This window comes from Chrysemys picta, chromosome 6, assembly GCF_011386835.1.
Source record: "Chrysemys picta bellii isolate R12L10 chromosome 6, ASM1138683v2, whole genome shotgun sequence".
NCBI lineage: Eukaryota > Metazoa > Chordata > Testudines > Emydidae > Chrysemys > Chrysemys picta.
In genome coordinates, this window is record NC_088796.1 from 41,695,212 (window position 1) to 41,718,464 (window position 23,253).

The 23,253-nt window shown below is 38.9% G+C and overlaps 1 protein-coding gene across 6 annotated transcripts in view; it reads left to right on the forward strand.

Moving 5' to 3' along the window:
• Nucleotides 1–19,987, forward strand: part of SREK1 (splicing regulatory glutamic acid and lysine rich protein 1) — a 55,055-nt gene extending 35,068 nt beyond the window's left edge. For 5 of the 6 annotated variants that reach the window (XM_008170643.3, XM_065550044.1, XM_065550045.1 and 2 more), the window contains 5 exons: nt 2,892–3,011; nt 7,254–7,868; nt 13,899–13,994; nt 16,523–16,664; nt 17,774–19,987. In XM_008170643.3, coding sequence (XP_008168865.2) covers nt 2,892–3,011; nt 7,254–7,868; nt 13,899–13,994; nt 16,523–16,664; nt 17,774–17,926 — 1,126 coding nt within the window. In that variant the 3' untranslated portion in view covers nt 17,927–19,987. Of the gene's footprint in view, nt 1–2,891; nt 3,012–7,253; nt 7,869–13,394; nt 13,519–13,898; nt 13,995–16,522; nt 16,665–17,773 lie in introns of all 6 variants that reach the window. The other variant, XR_010588777.1, reaches the window with a different exon arrangement.
• Nucleotides 19,988–23,253: the final 3,266 nt, after the last annotated feature.

Sequence of the window (23,253 nt, forward strand, 5' to 3'; positions counted from 1 at the left end):
AATCACAGAGGTCTTATTCTAAGTGAGCTGGAATTAGTTGACAGTCTATTCCACATTAATATGTGAAACACAGCTGTAGGCAAAACAACCCTAACCTTTCCCCTGGTATACCCTCTTTTGAGTATGCATCTTGAATTGCAGAACACAGGGAGTGCTGGCATTTTGTGCATCTTTTTGTTCCTCAGGATTTAGACAGTAATAAACATGATTGCTTCCTGTCAACCTCCACTTTCCTTGGTAAGTTTAGATGGGGCAAGGCAACTTAAAATTGGTCCCTAAAATATCAAACTCAGTAGAACTGATCTGGAATTTTTTGATGAAACTTCTTTTTTGTCAGAGAATGCTGATTTGTCAAATCCTAAACTGTTCATGGGAAAGGTGTTGATGAATTTTTTGTTTTGAATTTTTTTTGAAAGAAAGGCTTGAAATTTTGACATTTTCTAAACAAAAGTTCCTTTTTTGGGGTTGACACAACATTTAATTTTTAAATTGAAGTTAATTTATAGGTTTAAAAAAGAAAAGCGAAAGTTTGAAATTGAAACAAAGCATTTTAAAATTCATTAAATGAATTTGTCTGATCCAATCCTTCTTCTCCCGTAACCTCCCAGATTTTTGGTTTGTGAACATTTTCAAGATTTTCATCCTGATTTGGGACAGGAAACTTTCAAAATCTTGAAAATTCTTGTGGGACAAAAACAAACAAACATTTCCTGCCCAGCTCTATTACAAAGTTTTCTGAGTGGGGTGTACTTTTTTCAGAGTTAAAAGAAAAAAGGTTCAAATCAGTAAATTATAATTTATTGAAAATAATGTGGAGAATATCACAGCATGTCATTTTCTACACCAATCTGAGTGCATACTGAGTATGTTTATACAGAAATAAGTCAAGCATGTTTCTACTTAAGTGTCTGCACATTGGAATAAATTTATTTGCATTTATTTCTATGATTTGGCATTCAGTAAATGCATATACTATATTGGAATGTCATATATACAGACTAAGAGAGAATATATGATGATATGGTATAAAGGATTTATTAGCATGGATTTGAGATGGCCATGTTATACCCAAGTGCAAAGCCACAGATAGGTTGGGCAGATAATCCAAAATGAGGACTATTAAAACTTTATATCACACCATCATATGTTTTGGATCTGCCACCTTTTTCAGAAAAAACACTTGAGAGGTTTCAGAGAGTTTTTAAAAGTATGTTAGTACTAAGGCTGGAAAGCCAAGCTAGATTAAACCTGTAAAGCCAAATTGCTTTAATTACCATGAGCCAACTGAATAGGACTTGGAGGCAGGGGAAAATGTAATTAATTTTTAGAGGATTGTAAAAATTAAGTGCTGTGTCCATCAGTATGTGTATACTGCACTTTTTTCTAGCCCTGATGGTGCCAGATGTAGAACCTTGAAGAAGACAAAATAACATAGGAAAAGAAAGACAGAGAATGGAGCGGAAAAAAGATAACTATTTACCCAACATAGAAAAGTCATATTGAAAAAGACAAAAGATAAGAATCATGGTGGTAGAAAGGGAAAAATAAAGTTAAGGAAGTTAAAAAAGAAAAGAACCAAATGCAAGGGAGAAAAAATTCTACCTAATAGATACTGTTCATGCAAAATGATACAGTTGTGTTAAATGGGATGGGAGTGTGAAACGGGTGGGGATAGCAATTCACCTAGAATCAATCCTACCTGGCTGTCTCTTCTCTCTACTGATTTTTTTGTTGAATAACATTCTTCCTATTATATTTCTGCACCCCATTTTTTTTCTATGATTATACCTATGCAGACTGAGACCAATACTGGAAAACTATGTTCTGATCTCTCTATTTAAAAAAAAAAAAATTGACAAATTGGAAAGGCTTTGGAAAAGAGCTAGAAAAATGGTTTGAGGTCTGGAAAACCTGCATTACATTGGGAGACTTTAAAAGCTCAATCTAGTTCGCTTATTCAAGAGAAGGTTAAGAGGTGATTGATCATGGTACCTTTAATTGGAACTGCTTACTTAAGGATATAGTGGATTCTCGATTGCTTGATGTGTTTTAAATCAAGATTGGATATTTTTTCTAAAAGATATGCCCTAATTGAACCAGAAGTTAGGAACTTTGATGCAAGAATTGCTAGATGAAATTTTGTGGCCTGTGTTACATAGGAGATTGATTCTTTCTGGGTGTAGAAAATGCAAAAATTAAGATTGCCTGTCCACACATTGAATGATTGAAGAAATGCAAGAGAAAACATTAATACAATGTTACATTTAATAATTTAAACACACAGGAATAGGGTGATCCAAAATATTGTAACTGAGCCATATTGTGTATCCATACAAAGGTATAGATTTAACAGCAGTATATTGTAAAATTAAATTGTTTATCTTACAGTAAAATTCAAATAGCACAATCATACTTAATTATTCCTGTGGTAAAAATATGTTAACTGAGCAGGCGTAGTTTCTATATTGCATGCCAGCAACATGGACTGATTAGTGCAAATTTAATTTTTTAAATTTAAATTAAATGCATCATATTATCATCCCTCGTTGGGATGATAATATGATGCATTAATATTTTACAGTATATTCAAGGAGGTTCAATTGCTGTATGATTCATAACTCTGCTTTTCCTGATATTTCTGTGTGTTAATTCTTTGCTATGACATTGCAGTTACAGAGTTTTTTAAATGGTAAATTGTTTTGAAAGAGGTGGGACAGCCTGATCGAATTTTAAATTTGGAGAACTGTGAAAAAGTTCACTGTGGGCTAGGCATAATAATTAGATGAAATACCATGTATTTATTTCCATGGTTTATGTATTTTTTCAGATGTTTCTTTTCTGAAGTCTCAAGGTTAAATGTAGTATTTATTCTCTGATGTTGTTTGCTGCAGGAGTAGATCGCACAATAGATCACTCTCTAGTCAGAAGGATAGGCGTAGATCCAAAAGTCCTCCCAAAAAACGTTCCAAGTCTAAGGAAAGGCGGAAGTCAAGAAGTCGTTCTCGTTCCCGGTGAGCTTTCTTTGCTAACAGTTGGTGTTATTATCTAGTTTATAGCTTCTGGAAAAACCTTTAAAAATTTAGACTGCAGGTGAAAAATGAAATCTCTAAGTTCATCTCTAAGCTATTCTGTCTTGAATTTTCAAATTATTTCTATTTTATACCTACCTTTGTGATATCAGTTTCGTGGCTGTAGAAATGTGGAGATTTCCATGGTGTTTGAAATAATGTTTATTTCCCCAAGAAGAAAACTATGCAAAATAAATACTATGGTTAAAATTTTCAAACTGGGGTCCCTAAACTTTAGGTACTGAGCTTCCTCAACTTCCACTGAAGTCAGTGGTCACTACAGTTGTTCAGCATCATTGGAAAAAAAAGATAGTTTTTAGTTAAATGCCAGACCTTAGGCAACCAAGTTTGGAAATTTTACTCTACATGACAAATTCAACCGTGGTGTAAGTGGGCACAAACTATCACTCCAAAGTTGTTGCATTGGCTTAGACTAGTGTTGAATTTGGGCGCAAATCAGCAAGTATTCAGAAAACAGACATCCACCGTGTGTGTGTGTTAGCTGTGCCAATTTTCTAGTTATTTCGGGGTGTTGTTTTCCCTCCTATAAATAAAACTATACATCTTTGTGTTATGAAATATTTACTTGTTACCAGCCTAATCCAAATCCAGTTATTCATGATCAGTCCCCTTGACTGTCTGGCTTGGCCAACTACAGGATTCCATTAAGCTAATTCTTCATCTTATTGAACAATAGCATAATTCTCATACACAGGCAATCCATCACTCTGAGAATATCCACATCAACAGATACTCATTAACACAGCTTACTGGATAGAAGTTTTGGTGCCAAAATGGTCTTTAGTGTCCTGCCTCCATCTGGCAGAAGCATCTCTATATACTCTATCTCAGGGGTTTCCAAACTATGGGTTGGGACCCCAAAGTGGGTCAAGACCCCATTTTAATGGGGTCGCCAAGGCTGGTGTTGGCCTTGGGCCCCAGCAAGTCTGAAGCCCAAACCCCAATGCCCAGGACCCAAGTCCCAGCGCCCTGGGCTAAGGTTACATCCCCCCCCCCCCCCGCCCAGGGCAGAAGCCCTTGGTCTTCAGCTTCCTCCGTCTCCGTCCCTGTCCCCGACCCCCCACCCCACCTGGGGCGGTGGGGCTTGGGTGGGCTCAGTCTTCGGTCCCCCCTCCTGGGGTTGTGTAGTAATTTTTGTTGTCAGAAGGAGAGTCACGATGCAATGAAGTTTGAGAACCGCTGCTCTACCTTAGGGAGGCTTCAGACTTGCTTTTGTAGGTAATTTGGCCTCTTCTCTCCCCATGACACACACTCCTCCTCCAGCATGTCAGAGAGCAACGCACCTCAATGGTGGAATTGGTTGGGCCTGATCCATCGATGACTAGCTCCTTCTGGCCACAGGGTATTAGCACTGCCCTGCTCCTGACCTGTTCAACCTTTCTAGATGGTATGTCCCATTGGTGGGGGCAGTGGTCTTCACAGGCTCCTCTTAAAAGGTGTCCCCACCAGAGCCTTTGGCCACTGGATCTTGATCATCTGAAGGCCTATGTGGAAAGAACTTTGACCAAACACTGGTTCTGGTGGAGAAAGGTAGGGATCATGGGGACATGGCTGGACTTTGTCTGAAGGGAGCCCTAGCTACACTTATGAGCCTCCTAGAGTAAGTCCCGCACTGGTGGCCAAAGAAGCTTAATCTTTCTCAACCAGCCTAGGTATCCTGGGCTTTGCAAACCTATTACTGGCTCCTCTTATTGTGATCTCTTCTGGCATTTATCCTCACAGAGTTTTTACTTATCCTGAAATTTCAGTGTATTTGTTTTGAGATATTTATGCAATCACATAAGCTTTTCACTGGGTCTCTTTTTGGAGGGATCATCCCAAATGAGCCCCACAGCCAAGAGAAATCTTCAGATTTCATCTGACTTGTAAATAAAAACCACCAAAACAAAACCAACCAATCCTGCAAGATGGAACAATTGCTTCCAAAAGCTCAGTGGCTAAAAGATTGGAACATTTTCTGAAAAGTGATTCTGATGCCTCTTCAGCAACCTCTGCTCTCAGATGACTACTCCTCACCAGAGACCTTCTGATTCAGAGATCATTTTGTTGTCAAGACATCGACAAGTTCTAGGTGTTCTTGTAAAAGAACTTGAGAGGATGAATCTGTGGGAACTTGGGTACTCCAAGCAAATACTGAATGTATTCCTCCAATCCAGGAAGAATTGTATGCGTCAGGCTTACTAATGTGTCTAACTTGTCTTCAAAAAGCTTTGGCTCATACTTGTCTTCAACAGTCTTGGCTCATATTCAATAACTGTCAAAATTAGTCTTCTTCTTTGATAGATTAAGTAAAGGTCTGAACCTCAGACCCTTATATATCCATATGGCTGCATTATGAGCCCTCTCAGCTGGGAAAGGAGAGTTTGTGTTCAGACTTTCATATTTGCAGGTTCACCAAGGCAGTAGCAAAATTTCATTCTCCAATCAAAGCTTCTGTGGCCAGCTGGAAGCTGAATTTTTTTGGTTGAACTAAAAGAGCTGCCCTTGGAACCAGTGGGTGCTTCCTCATTTTCTTTTCTTTCTATCTTGGTTCTGTCCCAATTCTTCTTCTCATTTAGGAAAGTTAAATGTCTGTCAATCCATTAAATATTAGTTGGACAGAACAAACTTGTTCAGGAAAAAGATCGTTTTGGCAAAACCAAAGGCCTCATAGCTCCAAAAGTAACCATCTCCAGCTGCAAAAGAAACCATCTGCTGATGGCTACAAGTAATAGATGTCTTATACAAAAGATGGTAAAATTCTTCCATCTATTATAAGATGCAATTCTACAAAATCTGTATCCACTTCTCATGCATATTGAAATTGTTTGTTACAAAGAAATGTGCAAAGCAGCACCCTGGGCATCTGTCCACTCTCTCACAAAATATTGCAATGTGGATATCCCATTTTCCTCAGGTACAGCATTTAGACATCAGGTTCTACAGTCTGCCATCCTTCCGTGAGCCATATGTTTCTGTTTTCTTCCTCCGTTTCTGCGTTTTGGGTAGCTTGCCAACTCCTAATAGCTTAATCCAGACTGATGAATTGCCTCCATATGAGAATAAGACAATGTTGCCTTTGCCTGTAAATTTGCCTTTTTATAACAGGGAATCCATCGGTCTGTATATTTTTCCCTCCTTTGTTAATATGTACGTTAACTTCCCTTGTTTAAAGTCCAATAACAATTATCCTAGATTTGTGGCACAGTTCAGGATATATATGTATGTATATGTGTGTGTGTATATATATATATGTATATATATATGTGTGGTGGAGCAGTTTAGAACTAAAACTTATAATTTGAGTTTCTTTTGTGAGTTCCTGTGGATGTGGTTATCCTATAGCAGGGGTTCTCGCAACAAAATTTTTGGTGACCTCAGAGTGTAGCCACCAACTCTTGCTGCTGGTATCCCTTACAATTTTTCCTAAATTCTTAAATATGCACATATATACATGGAAATCATTGTACTTTATTTGTGTAGGGTTTCTTTTTGGCAGACTCAATAAAAATAATGTACAGTTGTCTCTATTCTTTACTGGACCTAACCACAAATAGAAACACTGTCCCATAGTCCATTTTAGGGTGATGGATTCCCTGTTATGAGAAGTATCAGAGGGGTAGCCCTGTTAGTCTGTATCCACAAAAACAACAAGGAGTCCGGTGGCACCTTAAAGACTAACAGATTTATTTGGGCATAAGCTTTCATGGGTTAAAAAACCCACTTCTTCAGATGCATGGTTTATGCCCAAATAAATCTGCTAGTCTTTAAGGTGCCACTGGACTCCTCATTGTTATGAGAAGAAATATTTAAAAGCCAAGTTTAAAAAAATCTGATTTCCCACAAAATGCTGGAAAGTCTACTTCAGCAATCAGGTTCCTACAAATGTCCATAGGCTGTATACTGCTCTTATTCATAGTCTGTTCCTATGCTATAATGTTATCAGTCTAAAGATTAATTGTTTTTTCTTTCTTTTTTATACCTCTGCCTTCAGCTGCTGCAGGGGGAAAAAAAGCTAGATTGTTAGGAATGAGGTGGGTGGGAAATTTACATTTTGCATAGTTGTGATTATTTTTGAAGGAGAGAATTATGAGTTTTGTTGAGCGTTTATTAGTAGGGTAAAGGAGTGAATTCAGCTTTTTATTAGGGTCATTTCAATGATGAATGAATGTTTCTTTTTCATAGGGACAAGAAAAAAGACAAAGAAAACAAAGAAAAGGTCAAGGAAAAAGAAAAGGTCAAAGAGAAGGACAAGGACCGAGACAGGGAGAAGGAGAGAGACCGAGATAAAGAAAGAGAGAGGGAGCGGGACAGAGACAAAGAGAGAAACAGGGACAAGGATAGGGAGAGAGATAAAGAAAAAGACAGGGACAAGGACCGAGAGAGGGACAGAGACAAAGAAAAGGAGAGGAACAAAGACCGGGAGAGGGTCAAGGACAGGGAGAAGGAGAAGGACAGGGACAAAGAGAAGGATAGGGAGAAGGACAGGGACAAGGAGAAGGAGGTAGTCCGGGACAAGAAGGAAACGGACCTGGAGAAAGGGGGGGACAGGGACAAGGAAAAGGATCGGGAGAAAGAGGGGGAAAGGGAGAAGGTTAAGGAGAAGGACAGGGAGAAAGACAGAGAGAAGAAGGAGGGTGACAAGGAGAAGGACAAAGACAAGGAAGGGGACAAAGAGAAGGAACGGGGAAGAGAAAAAGAGAGGTCCAAAGAGAGTGATGATAAAAAGAAGAAAGAGAAGAGATCCAGAACACCTCCCAGAAGCTACAGTTCTCTAAGAAGATCTCGTAGTTCCAGCAGGTTTGATTCTGTTTGATAATTTTGCTATGCTATTTCTTAATCTGTCAGTACAATGAGATAACACAAAACCTAAATATTATGCATCAGTATTGCAATGTCATTTATTAATAAGATAGAATTTAATTTTCTGTGATATTGTTCTCTCTAAATTGATTCTGGGGAGGAAACCTTGAAGGTTTGAGGCAAATCTCAGAGCCTTCCCCAAACTCCTCTATTCAAATAAGCAGGGAACCAATTATGAATGTGCAGAAATTCCTCTTTAGAATAGTTCTGTGGACTGCCATCTCGGAGGGAGACTGAGGATCATTGTGGGAGTTCTCATTTCCATGAGGCTGTCCCACTTACTCCCTTGTTTCTGTCAAATTTGGCTGTGGGAATAATGGTGTAGACTACTGCATCAGGATCCAGACTGGGCTTCACTTGACCCTTTTCACTCAGTGAAGGATCTGTTTCAGACTATCACCTAATCTTCTTGTTGTTTGCACTGTCATGTTAAGACCTACTATTCAGGATGGCCACTAGGGAGCTGAGAGTAAGGAGATAAGAGCCTGTGTAAACAGGAAATAAAGACAGTTTTATATTCAGGGTATCAGAAATGAGATCAAATAAAGACCCAACAAATCCTTAGAATCCAAGAATGTCAAAGACTTAGTCCTAAAAAGTCAAAATAAATCCCTGATACAAGACTGAAGGTTTAGGCAGGCTACCCTATCTTTTATAGGTCTATTTATTTGTGTTTTGTGGTGCTTAATGAAAAGTTTGGATAAAGGTTTTATCACCCTTCCGTTTTCAGAAAGAGGGAATATAGTGTTAGTTTCCATAGTATTGGCATAGCTCTGTAGTGAAGATGCAGCCTACCCCAACATACGGAGTTTTTCTGTCAGCAGAGGAATGGCATTAGCTATGTCAACTGAAGTGTTATTCTGTCAACCTAGCTGCATCTGCACTGAGGGTTATGTTGGCATATCTACTTTGATCCCCCTTACCGATGTAGCTATGATTCTATAACTTTCAAGTGTAGACCAAGCCTTCTTGTAGAATCATAGAAATGTAGGGCTGGAAGGGACCTTGAGAGATTATTTTATCCACCTCCCTGTGCTGCGGCATGAATACATACTCCTCGACTATCCGTGACAGTTGTTTGTCTAATCTGTTCTTTAAAACTTTCAATGATGGGGATTCTACAAACTTCCTTGGAAGCCTATTTCAAGGCTTAACTAGCATTATAGTTAGAAAGTTTTTCCTAATATCTAACCTAAATCTCCCTCGCTGGCGATTAAAGCCAATTGTTCTTTATGTCCACTGAGGGTAGGGCAAAATGTAATCAAACACCGTCCTTTTTATAACAGCCCTTAATGTACTTGAAGATTATCAGGTCCTCCCCTCAGTCATTTTTCTTCCCCAAGATAAACATTTCCATGTTTTTAATCTTTCTTCATAGGTCATGTTTTCTAAACCTGTTATCATTTTTGTTGCTGACTTCTGGATCTCTCATATTTTCCTCATCTTCCTTGAAGTTTGGTGCCCAAACCTGGACACACCATTCTAGCTGAGCCCTCACCAGTGCTGAATAGAGCAGGAAAATTACCTCTCGTGTGTTATGTATCATCCTGTCAATACTCCCCAGAATGATATTAGCCTTTTTTGCAGTTGCATCACATTTTTGGCTCATGTTCAGTTTGTGATCCATGATACCCCCCCAATCCTTTTCTGTAGTGCTACTGCTTAGCCAGTTATTCCAATGTTGTATTTGTACACTTGATTTTTTTCCTTCCTAAGTGTAATACTTGTCTTTATTGAGTTTCATCTTGTTAAATTGGAGAACTGATCTAAAATCATCATTTTGAATTCTAACCCTGTCCTCCAAAGTGCTTGCAAGCCTTCCCAGCTTGATGTCATCCACAAATTTTACATGTATACTGTTTACGCCATTATCTAAGTCACTAATGAAAATATTGAGTAGCACTGGATCTGGGACAGACCCCTGTGAGACCCCACTAGATACCTATTCCCACTTTGAAAGCATGTCACTGATAACTTTCATGAGTATGGGCTTTCAACCAATTATGCATACACTTTATAGTAATTTCATCTAGACTGCATTCTGTAGTTGGCCTATGAGAATGCCATGCAGGACTGTGCCAAAAGACTTACTAAAATCAAGATTTATCACGTATACAGCTTCCCCTCTATCCAGTAGGTCAGTAACCCTAAAGAATGTAATTAATTATATTGGTTTGGCATGATTTGTTCTTGACAAATCTATGTTGGCTCTTCCTTATCGCTGTATTATCCCCTAGGTCAGGGGTGGGCAAACTACGGCCTGCAGGCCAGATCCGGCCCACCAGCTATTTTAATCTGGCCCTCGAGTTCCCATTAGGGATGGGGGTCTGGGGCTTGCCCTGCTCCGATGCTCCAGCCGGGGAGCAGGGTCGGGGGCCACTCCACGCGGCTCCTGGAAGCAGCGGCATGGCCCCCCTCTGGCTCCTATGCATAGGCGCAGCCAGGGGGCTCTGCTCTGCATGCTGCTCCCGCCCAAGTGCCGCCCCCCCATTGGCCAGGAACTGCAGCCAATGGGCGCCGCAGGGACTGTGCCTGTGGACGGCGCAGTGTTCAGAGCCTCCTGGCCGCACCTCCACATAGGAGCCGGAGAAGGGACATGCCGCTGCTTCCGGGAGCCACTTGAGGTAAGCATCGCCGAGAGCCTACACCCCTGAGCCTCTCCCCACGCCCCAACTCCCTCCAAACCCCTGGATCCCAGCCCAGAGCACCCTCCTGCACCCCAAACCCCTCATCCTCAGCCCCACCCCAAATCCCGCACCCCTGCCCCAGCCCTGATCCCCCTCCCACCCTCCGAACCCCTCAGTCTCAGCCTGGAGCCCCTCCTGCACCCCAAACTTCTCATCGACAGCCCTCAACCCTGGAGCCCGCACCCCCAACAAAAGCCCTCACCCCCTCCTGCACCCCAACCCCAATTTTGTGACCATTCATGGCCCGCCATACAATTCTATTCCCAGATGTGGCCCTCGGGCCAAAAAGTTTGCCCACCCCCACCCTAGGTGCTTACCAATTGATTGTTTAATAATTTGTTCCTGTATCTTTCTAGCTATGGAAGTTAGGCTGACTGGTCTATAATTCCCCAGGTCCTCTTTGTTCCTCTTTTTAAAAAATAGGTACTATGTTTGCCCTTTTCCTGCCCTCTGGAACCTCATTTCCATGAGTCTCAAAAATAGTTGCTAATGGTTTTGAGACTGCTAGTTCCTTAAAAGTACCATAGAGTGAATTTCATCATATCCTGCCAATTTGAATACATCTAATTATCTAAATATTATTTAATCTATTATTTCTGTATTTTGCCGTGGGTTCCTTCACCTTTGTTGTTAACATTAATTGTGTTAAGTATTTTGTTACAGTTAACTTTTTTAGTGAAGACTAAAGCAAAATAGGCATTTAACACATCAGCCTTCTTGATGTCATCCATGCTCTCTTTCCCTAAGTAGTAGACCTACACTTTCCTTTGTCTTGCTATTGCGCCTAATGTATTTATAGAACCTCTTATGTCCCTTGCTAGGTGTAATGCATTTTGTATCTTAGGATTTGTCTACACTACACAGCTTTTAGCAACATGGCTGTTGAAGGACATAAATCCACACCGTGTAGAGGTCAAGCATAGGAGTTTATTACACACAGCGCTGGCGGAGTGTCACCTGGCTTATTAGGCTCAGAGACACTGTCAATCAATTGATTACAATGGAATATATAGATTTACCATGGGCAGGGGAAAGTGACAGGGTAGGCAGTTCCACACCCTGGGATAGGTTTTGCAGCAAGACAAGTTAGCACAGTTGCTAATGGTTAAAAAGGTTACATAATGTCTCTGCCCATGATCTCAAGTTAGCAAGTTAACATTTAATAAATACTTTGATAAAATGTTATTAGTATAAAATATATATGTTGAATTCTGATTTGGGGTCCATAGGAATAGAGCAACTCCTTTGATTGTCCAACAGGTACATTCCTAGGGGTTAAAGCAAAGAAACAGTGAAAGCATATGGCAATAGAGATTGTCTCCTTTATGTCGTAAGGCAGGGCATTGGTCCTTGGGAAGGGAGGTGAAAGGATGCCATATCATTATAGTGACATGTGCCAATTTTTCATAAACTCAAGGTTGGATCTGTGGGAAGACTTCTGCTGACAAAATACTTCCACCCCGTACATGCGGAGTTCGCGTTGTCGAAACGAGAGCGCTCCTGCTGACGATGAGCCATTTTCACTGCCACTTGCCGTGGCAAAACTTTTGTCTTTTGGGGGGCTTTTTTAAGCACTTGTGAATGACAAAAGTTTTGTCGTTCAATTGGCAGTGTAGACAAAGCCTTTGCCTTATTGATTTTGCCCTACGGTCTTGTGGTATTCTTTTGTACTCTTTCTTAGCAATTTGTCCTTGTTTCCTCTTTTTGTAGGCTTCCTTTTTGATTTTCAGGTCATTAAAGAGCGCCTGATGGAGCTATATTGGCTTCTTACTATTCTTTCAATCTTTCCTTTGTATAAGGATAGTTTTCTATTGTGCCTTTAATATTGTCTCCCAGCTCTCCTGAGCTCTTTTTGTCCTGCTTGGTCAAATTTCTGAAATAAACCATGACACAATTTTCTGTTCTGAAAAATGCCAACAGGAAGGGGGCATCCATTTTGATATCACTTCTACTCTAGTTTAATATTAAACTGTCTTTAGATCTAGTTAACTTATTTTTGTTTTATGCCTGGTTCATTGTACGTGCAGTCAGAGGGAGTTATGAGAACTCAGCAACACCCTGGATTAGATCCTAGAATAGCAAACTTTGGTAACTAGTAAAAAAAAACCCTACCAAACTCCTATGTAAATAAAATGTTAAGAATCTGACTTAATCTGAACTTCCTGTGTTTGTTGGATTTTGTTGGGCTTCAACCTTCCCATACAACTATTGTGTCCTATTTTTTTTACACAGCATTGTTTGTTAACGATAGCATGTCATCCTTTGAGAAATAATAATAATAGAAATGTTTTAATCCATATTAAAATGTTCCCTGTCATGATTTACAACAAACACCTCTGGGACTGATACTGTGTGGAACTGGGTCCTCTGGTTCTGATCCCACAAAGCATTTCAGCTCGTACTCAAGTTTAAATACATTAGTCTATTGAAGCGGGACTATTCACATGCTTAAAATCTGTGAACATACCTAAGCGCTTTCTTTGATCAGGGCCACAGGAATCATATTTTACAATTGAGCTTCAGATCACTGTATGCATGCAGCTCCATACAAGGTAAATTGTAGTGGTTTCATCAGCTCCTGTAGACGAAATTTAGATCTCCAAACTCAAGACAAGACAGTTAAAAAGCTTTCTTTCATTTCCCCTTTAAAATGTATGTATTTGTCATTCTTAAGGTATGTGTTGTAGTAATAGCTTATCTTTCATTACTCATCAACTCAGCTGATAATTTAAAGATTCATGTTTAATAATGATAATTCTTGGCTCTTATGTTGAAGGAGGAACATTTCTTATATTGCAAACTCTTCAGAGGAGGGACCATAGGTGACCCTGGCCTCGCTGAGGTCAATAGCTTCTAGTACAATGAGGTCCTCATCCTTGGCTTTACTGTAATGCCAATAGGTAATAATAAATTTAACTCTTATCAGGTTCCCATTATCACCTGATAGAGGTGTTTGGGCTGAGAAGGTAAATTTATTCCCTTCCAAAATGTGATATAGCAGAAATCTGAAGAAGCATAATCTCCCTCTGCTACTTCCCTCTGCCATTCCTCCTCCCACAAAACTCTCACTTACACAAAGCTTTAAATTTCTTGACTTGTGTAATGTATGTACAATCAGTGAGGCATACACTTAGCAGTGGCCAACATGTTGCAGGACATTAACAGTGTCAACCAGTTGTCATGCCAAAGAATAATGTTTAGAACCATCTGTTTTCTTATGCCATTGTCTAATTTATTGTGCATCTTCATTGCCTAATTTTGAACTTCTTGGTCTTAACAGAGAAAGGCGTAAGAGGAAGAGTAGAAGTCCTTCCAAGTCTCCAAAAACATCCAAAACATCAAAGAGAAAGTCCTCTCGGTCTCCATCACCAAGGAGGTGGGATTTATATACATATTAGAACTAAAACGGACAGCTAAAAAGGAAAATCTTTAATGATCTTTCTCCCGTACTGAAATTTCATCAGCTTCCCAGTATCAGTACCAATATCATGCAAAAAAAATTGTTGAGGAGATTTGGATTTCTTTTGGGCAGTTTTTTTTTTTTTTCAGTACATGTAAGAAGCTTTCTACCTATCTTGTATGTAAATGACAATGACAAGATCAGCCCTCTTTCTCCAAAACAGAATCTTAGATGGAGAATCTGAGAATATGAAAAAAACTTGTTTGGAAACACTGTTCTCATCAGTTTATCACCCCTGCCTGAGTCTCTTTTATTACACTTCCGTCGCTGCAGATAATTTCATTTGGTCAAAGTGATTCAAGTCTCAGTTCAATCTTGCATTGATTTATTATTTTGGAGCTCTTCACATTCTTTACCTACAAACCAATCAAAGATCCTTATTGTTCTGTACAGCTGTCCTTTGTGTGGCAGACCCAGACCAGTGGAGTACAGGAGTCTGGTAGAGGGCAAATATACTGGTCACTAGATAAGTAGTTTTCTGTTCCCTGAGTGACCAGAGCAGGGGCTGCACTAGAGTTATCAGGAACCTGCTAGAACCAGTTAAGGCAGGCAGGCTAATTAGGACACCTGGAGCCAATTAAGAAGAAGCTTCTAGAATCAATTAAGGCAGGCTAATCAGGGTACCTGGGTTTTAAAAAGGAGCTCACTTCAGTTTGTGGTGGGAGTGTGAGGAGCTGGGAGCAAGAGGCGCAAGGAGCTGAGAGGGTGTGCTGCTGGAGGACTGAGGAGCACAAGCGTTATCAGACACCAGGAGGAAGATCCTGTGGTGAGAATAAGGAAGGTGTTTGGAGGAGGCCATGGGGAAGTAGCCCAGGGAGTTGTAGCTGTCATGCAGCTGTTACAGGAGGCACTAGAGACAGCTGCAGTCTACTGGGCTGGAACCCAGAGTAGAGGGTGGGTCCGGGTTCCTCCCAAACCTCCCAATTGACCTGGACTGTGGGTTCTTCCAGAGGGGAAGGTCTCTGGACTGTTCCCCAACCCACATGGTGAATCTCTGAGGCAAGAAAATCCGCCAATAAGCGCAGGACCCACCAAGATAGAGGAGGAACTTTTGTCACACTTGTCAATTTGCTCCCCTCTTTATATATTTTTGAAAATTAAATTCTTTAGCTCTTTTGAGTAAGAAAATTGATAGTGTTTTGCATTTTTACAAATATTTAATTTCTTCTCTCTTTTACCCATTGTTTTTGAAAGTCTCACAGATGCGGGTCTCGTTTGCAATTTAATGTTTTGATAGTAATTCTAGATCTAATTGGAGATTAAAGGAATCAAACTGTAGTTACTGATCTGCAAACCATTGAACTGCTTCAGTCAGTTGTTCATAAGAAAAAGATTGTGAATTTACTTTCCCAAAGTCTGATAGCTATTAAACAAAAGAGCAAATGATGAAAACCTTATATGTGTGAGCAGTTATTTCCAGATCAATGTGAGTGACTTGGGAGTGTAAGATAAATTACCCTTTTTTTTTTCTTTTTTTTTTAATGGATATAAGTATAGAATACAGCACAGTAACTTCTCATTTAACGTCCTGCTTAACGTTGTTTTGTTGCTGATCAATTAGAGAACATGCTCATTTAAAGTTGCACAATTCTCCCTTATAACGTTGTTTGGCAGCCACCCGCTTTGTCTACTGCTTGCAGGAAAAGCAGCCGTTGGAGCTAGCTGGTGAGGGCTTGGAACCAGGATGGACCGGCAGCCCTGCTATCAGCTCCCCTAAGTTCTCTGTGCAGCAGCTGCCCAGCAGGCTATCAATTGTGTTAACCCTTGAGGGCTCAGCTGAGTGCTGGTTCATCATTTAGCAATAAGGCGTTCCACCCTCTTGACTCCACCACCTCAACCAAGCTTCACAAGCATCATTGCTGTGTACAGTATTACATTGTTTAAAACTTATACTGTGTGTGTGTGTATATATTCTTTTGTCTGGCGAAAAAAAAATTCCCTGGAACCGAACCTCCCCACCCCCATTTACATTAATTCTTATGGGGAAATTGGATTCGCTTAACATTGTTTTGCTTAAAGTAGCATTTTTCAGGAATATAACTACAAAGTTAAGCGAGGAGTTACTGTACTGAATAAGTTTTGCGTGTTTGCACATATGGACTTCGGATTTTTTTTGTGTATTTTAATGTGTTCAATTAGAAATACTTCTGATCACTATTATTTGGCATGAAGAGATTTGTCCTTTCAGTAAATTCTGCCAGCTGTACATCTTCAGGGTCTCTTAGAAGTATGCTACCTGGATGATTCAGAAAATATACTTTTTAAAATAAGCTGTGGAATTACACAGTCTCTTACATAGGAGCCTCTAGTTGAAACACATTAGTGTTACAGTTCAGCACTGAAAATGAAGGGTTGATTCTAAGAATTACAGCTTTCTAAAGCTAACTTCTTAGTATTCATTTGGTTTACTCGATTACTGAATGTCTAAAAACTTTCTTAAGCAGAAATAAGAAGGACAAAAAGAGAGAGAAAGAAAAGGATTCAAATAATGAAAGAAAAGAGAGAGAGCAATCCACATCCAAGAAAAAAAGTAGCAAAGAAAAAGATGGGAAGGAGAAGTCTGACAAAACCACTACTACACTGAAGGTAAGCACTTGTGAACAAGTGATGAACAGGAGAGTGACTAAGCAGTAGAGTTTGATCGATTCTTGGCAAAATCTGTCATTTCTGTCTTCATTCTTTGCTAGTTTGGACAGTTAAGTATAGTTCCTACGAGCAAGAGACAGGTGCTCCAAAAGAAAGTGACCTTGGCAGATCCATTAGATTAGGTCTCCCTACTTGAACCTTCCCAGCTCTTCAGGTGCTTGAGTGGGTAGGTAGGGAGAAATGAGTGGAATGGAATAAAGAAGCATAGGGTAAGGAGTGGGTTGGCTACCTGTAGCCATCCAAAAAAGGCAGCTCAGTTTCAGAACTATGTGTCTACCTTGTACTTCCCTTCCACAGTGCTGCCTCCTGGTTCCCCAGGGTTAAAGGCTGGCTAGAGAACTCTACAAGGAGCAAAGCTGGACGAGCAGGCTCAGTAGGTGGGTCAGGGAATAGAGGTATACGGATATTATTAGCAAAAATCAAGTGTTCAGACTGATTACCTTGTGATCTTTTGATTTTAACATTTCAAAAGTAGCCTGTCCTTGAGAGAATTGTAATTGTGGCTATTTAACTATGGAAGTGAAAAAGTGAGACTGCAAGTGTCCAATTTAAAAAGTGGCTGACTTCTAATTGCTTCCTCTACAGTCTTCAATAACTATTTTATCCAAGAGCTATCATAAAAATGTAGTGGACATCTGAACAGAAATTTTGGTAAAATATTTAAAACTAGAAATAGAGAGATCTAGTCCTCGTTTAAATGGAAACTCCGCAATGTCTTAACTATGGAGTTGTTAGTGATAGCTCCTTAGTATTGTTGTTCTGTTTTATTTCACTTTTGAATAATTGTATATAGCAAAATATAATTCTTTAAGGCAAATATTTCCAGAAGTGATTGGTGTTTTTTGGGTGCCCAACTTCAGACACCCTTAAATGGGACAGATTTTCAGAGGCTGTTGAGCACCCACACTCTTAAAACTGGCCTCTTTAAGCTGTCTCACATTGGGTATCCAGAAATGTAAACATCCAAAATCACTAGTTACTTCTGGAAATCTTGGCATAATAAGGAATATTGTTATTATGAAAATATAACTTTTTAACATTCTTGGTAGGACAAAGATCACACTAAAGAGGATCCAAATTCAGAAATTAACAAGACAGTAGACAACAATGATGCACAAAGGACAGAGGAAGTCAAACTACAACAGAATGGGAACTGTCAACCAAATGAAGAAAACCTCTCAGTTAAAATGGAAGAGGTATAAAGTAATGAATGGACCTCTGACTCAACTGTGGGGTGAATCCAAAGCTTTTTATTTCCCTGAAAGAGGAAGAAAACATCAAAGCAATCTACTGAGCAGGTTGATATGTACTAGTAGCTCTTCCAATCCTTGTGATAGCTTTGTTGTCTTCTTGCTGGAAAGCAAGAAAGACCATGGACCAGTAATATATGCCATGATAAAGGCAAATGCCATCAGAACTATTCATCTGTGAGAATCCATGCATTTCCATGATGGCTGTACTTATTTGTAAAATGATTTATGTTAACTTTTGCCAAGAACTTTTTCAAATAAGTGGAAGTTGAAAGATGTAGACCTGTATAAGCTGGCGGTATGCATTGGAAGTTGTTAAAATATTGCTAGTTAATGAATTTTGTATTGTTTTTCCTTGTGGGGTTTTTTTTTTTAATTTCAATGTGTACTGTTTTGATGATGTGCTTGGAAATGGTGCAAAAATACACACTTTCCCTTGTAAATGACAGCTATGGAAAAAAGGGTTTTTACTTTAGTACATAGTTTTGCTGTTATTGCGTTAAACGCCCACTGACTATTAAGTTTTCATTTGCTCACTGCTTGGATTCATTTTTTCTTATTTAAAGTCATTTTCTTATTACTATCCCTAAAATGAATATTTCTTTTAATAGTAGTTGAACAAGGCATGCTACTGTCCTATTTATAGAAGGAACAACCACCATATTGTAGATAATAATTTAGCTTACTGGGTTTCTTTCCCCTCTCCTACCCTCAAAAGTGAGCACATCTGTACAGTGGTATCAGAACTTCTGGTTTTGTTTTGAGCCATATTGCAGTGGGTCTGTTCAGCTGCATATGGGTTCAGGTCTCATTATGAAAATCAATACCCCTGTTTTCAAAATAGTATATGGGAGCACAAGCTAAAGCTTTAGTGCCTTCTTAAAATGTGGTATATTTTCTGGAACTTTATGTATGCTATTAATTTTCAATTACATCTTACATAATCTCGATGGCTGTTCTACCAACACCACACCAGTAGACAAGAATGTGAGTGGTTTGTCAGAAAAGCTGTGCTGGGTTCACTTGGTACAAGATTGAAGCTCCATTTTTAAGAAGAGATTTATAAATGAATGCAAAAATGCAGTTTGGAGACCATCGTACTATGAAGTATGGTAACTGAATACAGAGCATGCTCTAATTTCACCAAAATCGAAGGGAGCTCTTTAAACTTTTTCTGTACATTGAATGGCCTTAATCATTACCTCTCAATCATCTTCTCTAATGTTGGTTGTGTGATGTGAAAGGAATTGTGTGCAAAGTTTGTTTGAAAAGAATAGTAGTTGAATTTACATTAGAGTTATATGATAGAGATTCTATGTCCTTCTTGGATCCATTCTTTGGGGAGAAAGCATGTAACTTGAGAGAATGACACACTGCAAATATTTTGTCAAGTAAAATGTGACTTGTGCTCTGAAGTAATCTCATCATTGTAAGATTTCTAAGTCAGACCTTTAAAACTTGTTTAATACTAAAATCAAGTAGACTTATTTTTAATACAGTGTAATACAATCAAAAGACTTAATTGCCTTACCTCATGGGAAGAGTTATTTCTATCAATTTTAAAAGCTAAGTAGCATATTAGTTAGTTACTTTCAATTTGATTTTCCTTTTTAAAGTTAATACTTACAGAAGCCTAAGTGTTTTATGGGGAATGAAAAGTTGCCCACTTTATAAGGTAATGAAACCCAGTTTGTGCAGCTGCTTAATCGCTCTTTATTTTTGTTAGGATTTGAAGTATCTCGCCATTGTGTACCATTAAAACTAAAGAAAATGCTTTACTGTGTAAAGTATAGATGGTCATTTTTGTGATGTTTAAGCCACATGCAGTTGGCTGGTGAACAGCTTATTCCAATAAAAGAATGACAAATATGTATGCTTATAGAAAGACTGAAGGATCAGGTCTTGCAACAACAGCTGTCTTATTTATGTGTAAGTAGCATAGAGCAAAGATTGTTTGTATACTTGTTATCTTTGGTACCATTTCACTAATAAAATTAAGTATTTTAGAGGGAAGTTTTTGCTTATATACATATATTTGAAAGGAACATTCTTAGTTTATTATTCATCTACTTTTTCTCAGGGGGTTGCTTTGATTTGGAAAGTGCATGCCAGTAATATACATAGCATTTAAAAAATTAGCTTTTATATGATATCTTTCCTTGTGAGAAGTCAAACATGGCTTCATGTTTCAGATGTCAACATTTATTTTGATTCCTATTGGTTGTTTTTCTTTCTAGTATTCTGAAATTGCACAGCTCTATAATATGGTAGAAATTCATAAAAGATTACCTACGGTTGTCTAAGAACAGTATCTTTGAAAAATTGAAAATTTGCAACAGCAGACTAGCAGTTTTACTAGCTAGTTGGAGTATGTGTTCCATAATTTAGCATATTCTCTTGTACTGCGGGATTTTTCCTAGAAAGTGTGGTAGTTTTCTTTCTCTGAAAAAAATAGAAATTGCTGTTTTCTTACAAGCCCTAGTTTTTCAGTTTGCTTTGTAAATATTTTTCATTTCTATTTTCAGTTTTTCTTTAAAATAATTTTTATTTTATTACTCCATTTTTCCTTCCCCAAAAGCCCACCACCAGGGAATTAGCCTCATCCAAGAATAGTGCCTCTGCAGTAGGTAAATTGTATTTATAAGGCTGGTGCTTAGTAATACAGTTCATGCCCTGCTCCCCAAGGATCGTGTGCATCAACTATTCAAAATGCACAGCCTCCACTAGATGACCAGTGTCTCCTTCATAGCAGGGTTGCATGCTGTGCTGCCATGTCACATTGCATTTTTTATCATCAGTCTAGGTAAACTAGCTGAAAGTGAGTGAAGTATATATTTTCAAGAACAACATATTTAATAATGGTTAGATAAATATTTTAAATATGGTTTCATCTGAATCAACATTTGCCGTAGCTGAAAGTGTTGGCGAATCATAGTTTAACTTCTGGGATTTTTTCTCTCTGAAAAGAGACTGTAAAAATGGCATCTTTTATCCAACAAATCTGAATGTTTGTTCAGAATTATCTGCGAACAGTAGTGACTAACATTATTTTTGCAACTTATTCTTGTAGGGGTGACACAGCTAAGAAAAAGTGAGCTGGATTCTGTTTCAAGATTGTTGTTTTTTTGACGGTCCAATTACAGGGCTACGCATTTAACTCTGTGTAAATCAATTGAAGTAAATAGGGTTACAGAGATGCTATGCAGGAAATAATTTTCCCTGCAAAACCTTTATTGGGGAAGGGGAAAGAAGATCCTCGATCCCACAATTCCATGATTATAGTCACTTTTCAGGGTAGAACTCATAAAGTCAAAATTTCATCCTTTGTGCAAAAATGTGTTGTGTTTATCCATTGTAGAACTTAAAGGTTTGAATTTCAGTACTTTTTACCTAAGCAGAAAATAATAAGCAAAGGCAATTTTGGATGGTAAAAAAAATTGCTTACATGTACGTTCTCTTCAGAATGCCTTCATTTTTTTCCATTCATCTAAATAATAATTAAACACAAGTAGTTCTTGTCTCTTCAAGAAGCTATCTTCTACTTGGGTTTTTAGAACTGAAATATCTGATTTGTTTTTTTGTCTGTTCATCTTATAATGAAATAGGATTATAGCTAACCCATTCTTATTTTGCTAGACTTTCTTTAAAAAAAGATGATGAAATCGTATGTGTCTTTTGTAGCTGTTAGCCTGAAAATTGGGTTTCAGCAGTATAAACTATGAACCATTTTTAAATATCTGCACTATTACAAGCAAGTCTGGGGATATGATGGACCTGATTCACCACATGTTGCTCCTCCAGCTTTATTTTAGTGTGACTATTGATTTCATTGCATTTTCAACCAGGTTAAAATGGGAGTGACACAAAAGTAACAGTGATGAATTGGACCTAGTGGGTCTGATCCTCCAATCTTCACTCCGGTAAAACTCCCATTAAAATCAGCAGGTGCTTATTTGAGAAAGATGTAGTGTTCCTCCCCAAAATATGGAGAATGGATAGATGAAATTCATAGATGTATGTCGTTTGTTTTACATTAAAGGCTTGTCTACACTTAACTCTTTAGTGTAGAAACTACTTACACTGATGGGAGGAATTCTCCCGTCGGCATCCACCTCCCTGAGAGGCAGTAGCTAGGTTGATGGAAGAATTCTTCCGTAGACTTAGCACTGTGAGATGGAGACTTAGGTCAGCTTACCTATGCCATTCAGCGGTATGGTTTTTCACACCCCTGAGCAATTTAGTTATGCCAACTTAATATCTAGTGTAGACCAGGCCTTAGTCTTACAGTCAACTTATCTTCAGATGGCGATTATTTGATTATTGTGTAATCATGAAAAAAGCTGAGTCAACTTCCATCTAATGTTTATTATATATTGAAAATGAAAAGTAAAGCATTTAAATGTAGTTTTGTGTGAGATAGGCATCCCCTCAGCCACAAACATTTCATTCCAATCTTATCAAGAGCTCCTTTGCATACAGTATTTATATCCTATTTCAAATCCAACAACAAGGAGGCTTGTCATCACGTTTTCTGCATAGCTCGTGCTGCTCTAGGCATCTATCTATCATACCCTGCATGAGAGCCATCTAAGTATCTGAGCACATCAGTGTATGTTTTTTTCCTTTACTGCATTCCATATTCAACAATTGAATAAGCTGGTCTTGAGATGTGTCGGCTACCTTTCCCCCAGTGCATCTTTTACATTCGGTATAAAGCACGACCCAGTCAGACACTGGCCTGGTCTGAGAAGGAAACCATTTTCCCAATTTATACTTTATCAGTTGTATTTGTAATGGTATTCTACGATTCAGAAACATTACAAACTATTTCTCATAGACTGTTTTGAAATGATCAATTCTACAATTTAAGAAGATGAAAAAGAGCTTTGTCCCAGTAAAGTTTGACTATTTTGTGACTATTGGGCCTACTGCAGGATGATAGTGCCTTGTAAAAATGGACTCTAGCTGTTTGCTTGTTTTCTGCTTTAGAAATCTTTATCCTATGATTATTTTTGAGAATATTTGGCCTGTTTTGATTGTATATTGTTTTAAAGAGTCAGTTTAGTGCCACGTTTTGACAGACATGGATACTGAAGTCTTTTGATCAAAAAATAAGTATCGCCCTGCAGGGGCGGCTCCAGGCACCAGCGCGTGAATGGGGCAGCAAGCCACAGAGGGCGGCCTGCCAGTCGCCCTGGGGGTGGCAGTTAGGCTGCCTTCGGCGGCATGCCTGCAGGAGGTCCGCCGGTCCTGCAAATTCGGCGGTGGCGACGCCGAAG